Source organism: Bombus bifarius, unplaced genomic scaffold (assembly GCF_011952205.1).
Source record: "Bombus bifarius isolate JDL3187 unplaced genomic scaffold, Bbif_JDL3187 scf7180000008026, whole genome shotgun sequence".
Lineage (NCBI taxonomy): Eukaryota > Metazoa > Arthropoda > Insecta > Hymenoptera > Apidae > Bombus > Bombus bifarius.
Genome location: NW_022884399.1, coordinates 225,462 through 234,800, shown reverse-complemented (window position 1 = coordinate 234,800; position 9,339 = coordinate 225,462). Strand labels below are relative to the sequence as shown.

Below are 9,339 nucleotides of genomic sequence, written 5' to 3'. Positions count from 1 at the left end.
ATTTCTTTCCTTTTCCAAATTAATAATGAAAAAAAGTACTGTAAAATAAAGAAAATCAAAATCAATGAAAAAAGGTTATATAAAATAAGAATACAGTATGTAGGAAAATTTAAGGAAAGGTGTTCTAGCAACGTGGTTCGGAATACACGGTGTCGTACCCCCACCTCCTGACGAAAACTTAAAAATGCCGCCGCAGCGCAACCCGAATCGATATTCGCCAACGTAGTCACGTGACTGAGACTCGAGTGCTGGCAGCCAATCGGGATTTTGCTAGAATGAAGTTTGCTCTCCTTCTATAACAGAGCGACGACACGACATCTAACTTTAGGTAACTGGAACAACAGTTCGCGACTGGCAGCGCACCGGTTTATGTTTTGGCAATGTGTCTCGTTTTGAAGCCAGTAAGCCAGTTACGCGAGTGGTTTTGTGACACGTTTAACCGTTAAGGCAGTGAATACAAAGACAATATCACAATATCAGAGTGTGGAAAAGAATAAATTTGGCGCTTGACATAATTTGTTCATAATTTGTTTTTACCTGAAAAGGAGATAACGGCGGTGTGCGTGTGAGTATCGCTGATACTCGTATCGCGTCTAAGAAAAAGTAATAACTGGGGTAAAGAGAGCAGAATCGAAAAGAAATCAACGATCGCAAGCGAGAAAAAGTTCAGAATAACGAGGGGAAGTGCTGGTGGGGTGATACAAACATCGAAGAAAGAGAAAGAAAAATTTACTACACATTGTACGCACGACACGCACGACGTACGCGTATGCACACATATATAGATACGCGCGCTTGCGGGCGCGCTTACAGATACAGATACGTAATAAAGTTATATACACGGGCAGTCAAGCACACGCACGCACACGCGCGCGCGCGTGCGCGCGTGTGTGTATGTACTCTATAGTAGATGAATATATACACGTATTTGTACATATATAGAAAGAGAAGAAGAAGAGAAGGACGGTGTGAGGGAGGTTAAAGGAGGGAGCTTGGGGAAGGAGCGAGGGAACGAGCGAGTAAGGGAGAGAAATATAGAGAACAAGAAAGAAGGAAGAAAGCGAAACGCGTGGAAGAAGGGAAATAGGAATCGAAAAATACGGTAGTGTTACATGTGATATGCGGTGTTTCGCGAGTGCTAAGCGATCCGCGTGGGACAGAAAATCGTAAAGCAAAACAATCGACGAACTTTCTCCCTTTTGTTTCGTTTTGTTAGTTAGAATGGGTTTATCGTTGCTGATAAATTTAATCAAACGATCGGTACGACAGAAAAGTAAACTGTTCAAGACTGATTATTGCCGATCTCGAATTAATATTTAGACAAAAGAATCGAAGATTGTACTTGAAATATGAATCGTGCATGGTACAAGATCGTTGAGTGTGAGGAAGAAGGAGAATAGCGGTGCATGGAAGAAAGGAAAAGCGAGAGTCAGAGGTGTGAAGAGATGATTCCATAAAGACGGACTGGAGGATATTGGGGAAGGGAAGGGAAGGGAAGGGAAGGAAAGGAAAGGGAAGGGAAGGGAGAGGAAAAGACGGTAAGGCAAAGGAAACGGGAAAGAAGAAACAAAGAGAAGAAAGAAGGAAACGTGCGTGAAATAATTGTGAAGGCTCGAAGTTTTTGAAAAACGTGTATATGTGTGTGCGCGTGTGTATATATCAGTGGGCAAGATGGAGGAAAGTCAGCTGTTGATGACGGAACTTCCGGCATTGACGCCAAGTCGCGGCACAACGTTGCTTCATCGTTCAGGACATTATTATCAGTTACACCAGCCGCACCTGGCTGCGATACCGACGTCGCCGCAGAATCAGGGGATTCTTTACAACTCAAGTAACGCGCCGTCACATTATACCAGCGGTGCGACGACTGGCTTACCGGTGTACGCGCAAGGTCTTTCGTCGAGGCAACAACCGCAAGTAACTGCTCGTGGTACTGTCACAGTACCGAGCACGCATATCTCCTGCCTGTATCCTGAAATATTGGCGCTGATCTTTAGCTACCTGGAGGTCAGGGATAAAGGACGCGCTGCCCAAGTATGTACCGCGTGGAGAGACGCGGCATATTACCGGTCTGTCTGGCGAGGGGTTGAGGCCAGGTTACACCTAAGAAAGCAGGCCCCAGCATTATTTGCTAGTCTGGTAAGAAGAGGGGTAAAAAGGGTCCAGGTATTGTCATTGCGAAGAGGTCTCGGCGATGTTTTGAAAGGCGTGCCGAACTTGGAGGCCTTGAATCTTTCAGGTTGCTATAATATCACCGATGTAGGCTTAATCAACGCTTTCTGTCAAGAATATGCCACGCTTATCGAACTGAATCTTTCACTGTGCAAACAAGTGTCGGATATTTCTCTCGGTAGGATAGTGCAGTATTTAAAAAATCTCGAGCATTTAGAACTCGGTGGTTGCTGTAACATTACAAACGGAGGACTTCTCTGTATAGCATGGAATTTGAAAAAGTTAAAAAGACTCGATTTACGAAGCTGTTGGCAAGTATCTGATTTGGGTATCGCTCATTTGGCTGGTGTAAATCGAGAATCAGCCGGGGGAAATCTCGCGTTGGAGCATTTGAGTCTTCAAGATTGTCAACGGTTGAGCGACGAAGCCCTCAGGCACGTGTCGATCGGTTTAACTACCTTGAAATCCATTAACCTTTCGTTTTGTGTGTGTATCACCGATTCGGGGTTGAAACATCTGGCCAAGATGTCTAGCTTGCGCGAACTGAATCTTCGATCCTGCGATAATATCTCCGACATCGGTATGGCTTATCTCGCGGAAGGTGGCAGCAGGATTTCCTCGTTGGATGTATCGTTCTGCGACAAGATTGGAGATCAAGCGCTCGTTCACATTTCCCAAGGATTGTTTAATTTAAAATTACTTTCTCTCTCTGCCTGTCAAATCAGCGACGAAGGTATCTGTAAGATCGCAAAGACCTTGCACGATCTCGAAACACTGAACATCGGCCAGTGCAGCAGATTAACGGATAAAGGACTCTACACCATCGCCGAGAGTATGAAACATTTGAAATGTATCGATCTTTATGGATGCACCAGGATAAGTACCAACGGTCTAGAGAGGATTATGAAGTTGCCGCAATTGAGTACGTTAAATCTTGGTCTTTGGCACGTGCGGTGATGGCTTTTTCTCAACCGTACTACATGCACTATTTGCGTCCCTATATTCGTACGAGTATTCGACGAACGTGTTTCCTCGGTGCCTGCGAAACATCGCCGGATGCCATGCCGATTTTATACTTGTATTTCTCCTAATTATTTTCTCTTTTAATTCTTTTTTTTTCCTTTACCAACGTCCCTAACACTTCTTCTCCATCCCACCCCGCCTACGCCGCGTCTTCTTACGTACTACTTTTTATACGCTATCCTATCAAATCACTTGTGGACAGTAGTAGCAACAGCAGCAGATTCCTCGTCTTTTTTTTTTCTTTTTGATCATGCGACGATTATGTAAGATGTCTCACACTCATTTTTTCTTCTTCTCTTGCCATCCTTGCGTATCGTGTCAAAGACAAATTTTCACACTTTTCGATCATTAATGTTACAAAGTGACGAACAGGATTCATTAATCATCGGTTCCATATACATATATACTTTATTTTTCAGAACAAAAACTTTTTCTCAAATTTTCAGTGCTTCGTTCAACCCGCACTTACTGCGATATCGGTATATCAATATTCAATATATTTATATCATTGGAAACTAATTTCATTTACGATAAATACGCAGCATTTGCGTATGTTCGAAAACCCATTCGTTTCTTTAATCGTACGTTTGTTTCCTTTGTCATAACCTTATCGGAATTAAACGTTGAAGATTTAATTACACTCTAGTCTAACGTTTACGCTCTTTTCGTGCTTTCCAAAGCGTTCTGCACATGCACGCAATGGAAAACGCGTATCGAGCTGTTTCTTTATTTCTTTATTCCATTATCGTGTCAAGAAATATGCTTATTTTCTTAAATATACATACATATGTACATACATATGAACATACGAATCTGATACGTAAATCTATGTCTCTTTAATGAACGAAATATCGTAACAATTTAACCAAGGTGTTATACTTGATCGATTAGAATCATTTGCCGCTCTCTCGGTCTCTTTGCAATGTTTTATACATTTTTCATCTTCTACGTAAACGTATATGCATACCTTACATATATGTATTTGTATTTACACGCATATACGCATATACACAACAATACATGCACGAAGTAGGTAATCGGTCAAATATTTTCTGTTACCAAACGTTTTGTCGTCGTAATTGCGTATTGTTTTCGATTGATCTCTTTGTACGAACATTACCAAGTCTTTTACATAAAAAGACCCAAGTTTCTCAATTTATTTCTTAAATGTAATTTCACGTAGATACTTTTTAGTTAAAACCTTGCTAGTTACTCATTACCATCTGTTATTTTTTTTATTCATGTGCCTTCTATAACGAGATCGTTGTATTTGTTATTTGAGCGAAGATCTTTTCGTCGAATCATCGTAATTATCTAACATATTACGCATACCAAAGAATACGGAGATTAGAATAATACTATAATCGCCTGATTCGTTCGTTTTCAACGTGATTCGATTATTTTAATATGAGATAGTATGTAGAGACACACTCGTTATGTTTGCCTGATTAGCGAAAATCGTTGCTTTTTTCTTCATAATATAAGTTCGAATTTAGTATGATAGTAAGAAAAATGTTATCGAATACGTACGCTTTGCTAGACTTCAGGTTATATGATACGATTATTTTGTCTGTACAGATCATCCATAACATCAAACATGCTTTTATTTTATATAAATGATATTGAAACATATATCCGTTCCTTAAAAGCATATAAATACATACAAGCAAAGAGAAGAAAAAGAAACGAGAAAAAGAGGTGAGCGTGAGGAATGAAAAGGATTAGTACGTTGTATTATATCTGATTTAGCAAATTTTCTGTTATCGTAGGCAAGAATTAGGTGATATTCTATATACGAACTGAAGAAGATAAAAATAATGTGTAGGTATAAAACAAAGTATGCATATAGCAATAAACAAAATCAAATTTAATAGCATATAATTTAATCGTAGCAATTTCATTTGTCCAGACAAGTTACAAACAGAATATGTATTAGAATTAGAAGAAGCAACCTGCGTTGTTATGTCAATGTTGAATTCGAATGAAATAGCATAATTCGAATAGCAAAATTATTTGTTTTAACGTTTTATTTGATCATGATAAATCTAAGTATATACGTCCATATGTCCATCTTTTCGGAGGATGTCATATTTCGCATAATTTTTGTTTAAAACATATATTGGGGTTTTCCTTTTTAATTTCTATATTGTGCATTTGCACTTTTTGTTATTTGTAGTCGGAAGAAATTACAATTACTATTCGCGTAGATAGCTTATCGAAAAAGTTATAACGCATTTGACTAGGATTTTTAGATGCATTATCGTTAAGTATCTTTGTATTAGTTTTTTAATATTATGTTCGACTATTATTGTTATGGATAAAGATAGATAGTAAATTCTGAAGAAAGTTAAGTATTCATGACGAAGTAATTATTAAACATGACTTTAGCAAGGATCGTCATTTGTATCAGAAATATACAATCTAATTTTTACTTTTGATAATACATGCACACGATTTTTATCTCTTTTAATGATTTATACAACTCTATTTCTTTACACTCTAAGCAATTATATATTTCTTTTCTTTATTTATATATCCGTGTGTGCAATATTTGACTGCTTATATCTGCTTTATTTGACTTTCTTCTTAAACATTTTGATCGATAGATCTAATACATCTATGTACGTATATATTTTAGTTCTATGTTCTTATACTAAACTAACATATATTTTTGCATTTAAAAAATATAGGTAATTAAAACGACAAAAAATGTAGGAAAAAAGGAAGCAGTAATATTAGTTGACACGAATATGTTACACAAATTTGTACAAAAATTGGCTTCTCAGTCATGTATTCGAACAGTAATAAAAACAATTCTCAATATCAATGACTTTTTTCAAAGTACTACATGGGTATATGATATATATTGTATTTAGAATGTTAACCAATAAGAACTTTTTTATTAATAATGTAATACAAACGATAAATAGTTGCTATTTATTTGCAGCCAAAAGTAGAACTTTGTTTCGCATATAAATCCATTCATGTTTTAAAATGTGTAAAATTTAGAATAGAAAGTGAATGATGTTCTATTAAAACGAACATGGTTAAGTTTACAAATATATCCAGTTGAATGATGAAAATAATTCAACGATCATTATAAGTAAATAAATAATTTTTCATGCTTAATGTGTTCTTATAATAAAAAAAGAAAACAGCGAAGGATACTAGATCTAGAAAGTTATTTCTGAGATGAGACATCAACTTTCAATCTTTTTCTTATTCTAAATTTTTACATACTCTTTCAAGTTATAATTCTATTTAATGAATTTTATTTGGTCAGCTAATATAAGAATTGCTTCAAAAACGCTCATATCTTCGATGTGTAATAAAAAAAATTTAACGCCCCTTTTTAAGTTCTGTCTTTTCCAAGACAGTATCTTTTAGTAGTCATTTTATATTTATATTTTCAAAATGTTTTGTCGTAACTCTACACGTTGTTAAAGTAAAAAGATTGCATGTATCTATATTTTCCACTAGAATATTATTAAATATTTCTAACAATCGTTCATAGACACGTTTGTATTCAGGTACTCAACATTAAAATGAAGAAAATGCTGAATCTTGATCATTCGTTGCTACATACGTACATAGCATGTTTAAAAAAAAAAAAACTTATACAGTTAATTTGAAAAATGTTCATTTACGATTTTATCAATACATGCGGCACAGATTTCAATTTTCAATGAATAAAAATCAATTTAATTATGAGCATATACTAGCGCTCTTACTATTGCTCGGATCTACCGAATGTGATACTCGGATACTCACTGAATTCACATCCAGGTATCCGAATATAACTGAGTACTTGGTTACTCGCTCGATTTAGATCCGAGTATCCGAATACTTGATTACTTCTGTACCAACATCCAAAGGGTGGTGTAATACTTCTGAGGTACAATGTCTTTTGCCAGATGATAATAAAGCGTTCATAACAACAACAATAATAACAATAACAATCCACGAATGGATTGGTCAAAATAAGGACACCTTTCCAACACCGCTGCTAAGAAACTTGCCACATTCTAAAAAAAGTTAATAAGAGGAACTCTTTCGGAATGACGCGAGAAGGTGTCACCCTGAACTTTATTCATGCAGGATCCACTTCGCGCCCTACTCGGACAAAAGTATGACAGTATTCGCACCGTTCGATGTAGAAAGCCGAGATGAGCTATGTATACATAGACATATCAGTTGACAGTTTTCTTCTTCGTTATCATTAGCCCACAGACAGTCGTTATGTAAAACAATAAATAAGTTAGTCATAGCCATGAGATAGTTTTCATTACAGTTACTCGTTAAAATTGAGATTATCTAAGGAATAAACGATTTGAATAAATACACGATGTAATTAACGATCACCTTACGTAATTATAGGCTATGATGTTAGTTTATAATTTCTAAGGACGTCTTCTTTGTCTTCCTTGATGATTTAGAGCACTGCCTCTTCACATCCGATCATCACTGGTAGGACAACAGCTGTAGCTGCATTTACTCTTCGTTTAATTAACTTTGCGGTATCTTTGTACTTTTGATCTTGTCCTTGTACGCTTTATTCAAGTTATTTTTCTCTTCATAGCATACTTTAACGTCCGCTGTAAACCGTAACACGATCTGTAATGACTGCATCAGACTGACACAGCTGATTCATTACATTCATCAGTGGTTCTTTGAATATCGTGCACCGTTTAACAGCTTTTTCGATGATCAAGTCGCATACCTCGTTGTGTCTTCTTATGCTCTACGTCTTAATGAATATATACATACCTAATATGTAGTCCTGGTAAACTCTAGGCTTGGACTTCACATCTTCTGCATCTGAAGTGAATACTGTTTCTAACTCTTCTTAGAGCCACCCTTGTCCCATGGTGGGTCACTGTAAATCCATAGACGCGGCGTACTTCTTAACAATACTATATTAATATTACTAATATTAAACTTGGTTTCCTTAAGCTAAACTCAAATATATAAGAAAAGCTTCATATATATTTGAATAATCATGAAAAAAAAGTTGAACCCGGATACTCCACTACTCATGCTTATATTTAGGTAGTGCGGATGGTAAGAGCCCTAGCATATAACTTAACTCATGTTTGTACGATATGTTTTGAACAATACAATATTTGATCTTTAAAGAATTATTAGTATTTTGCCTCTAAATCTTTGACTTTTAAAACAGCATTAATTGATATATTTTCCGTTAAATTTTGATAATATTTAATATCGTTGGTTTTAAATCCAGAATAGTATAAATCGCTTATTCGTATTTTTGATAATTATAATTTCCCACAGGGTTTAGGTTGAAATTTTATATTGACTAATCCAAACTAGAAAGTTGTTGAATTTTTAGCCAATTCTGTATGACTTCTTCGTACTTTTTTCAATGAACGGTAATATAATTCCATTCAGAGTACTAGTATTATTATTAGTGTACTAGTAATACTAGTACACTATTATTAACTTTTATCTCATCAAATTAGATAATTATAGATTTTCAAAGTTGTTTTTCTCAAAATGAAATATTTTTTTGAAAGCTTGTTTATGTTATGTTATGTTATTTCTACTTGCTATTTCTGACATCCTTTTTGTTCATGTTAATAATGATCTGTATCCGTTATTTACATTCAGACAATTGAAAATGTAAAAAGAAGATGTAAAATGTATTCGAATGATATAGGAAATTATGTAGAGATTATGTTCTAGATGAGAACTCTAAAAATGAAGGAACAACGTTTGTTATCTAAATGTTTTTATGTTAGAGTTGGGTTATTATCAACAAAACAGGACGTGTTAATTTTGAATTCATTAATTATCATGATACTACCGATAATGCATACTTACGTTCTGGCAAATAATAAATTTGTTAGGAACTGCTAGTCAAATGCACAGACATTTTTGCTCGAATTAGTGTATATCAAATATTTGTCAATCTACGACTAACAATATGTTAAGAGATAAAGTGCAGTTGATTTATATTTTTAAATTATAATACTTATACGTATTGAATTTTATTTAATTTTTATTGATAACAAGTATGTATATTAATTCGTTTTTTCATATTGACTTGTTATTTTCATATTTGGCAAATTTATCTCATTTCGATGATGATAAATTGATAGTTGTAAATAACTTCTGTTCCTAAGT

At 35.2% G+C, this 9,339-nt stretch overlaps 1 protein-coding gene across 1 annotated transcript; it reads left to right on the top strand.

Moving 5' to 3' along the window:
* Positions 1-318: 318 nt before the first annotated feature.
* LOC117207284 (F-box/LRR-repeat protein 14) lies at positions 319-5,714 on the top strand. Its single transcript, XM_033447331.1, has one exon. The coding sequence runs from the start codon at positions 1,672-1,674 to the stop codon at positions 3,127-3,129; it is 1,458 nt and encodes a 485-aa protein (XP_033303222.1). The 5' UTR covers positions 319-1,671; the 3' UTR covers positions 3,130-5,714.
* The last annotated feature ends 3,625 nt before the right edge of the window (positions 5,715-9,339 follow it).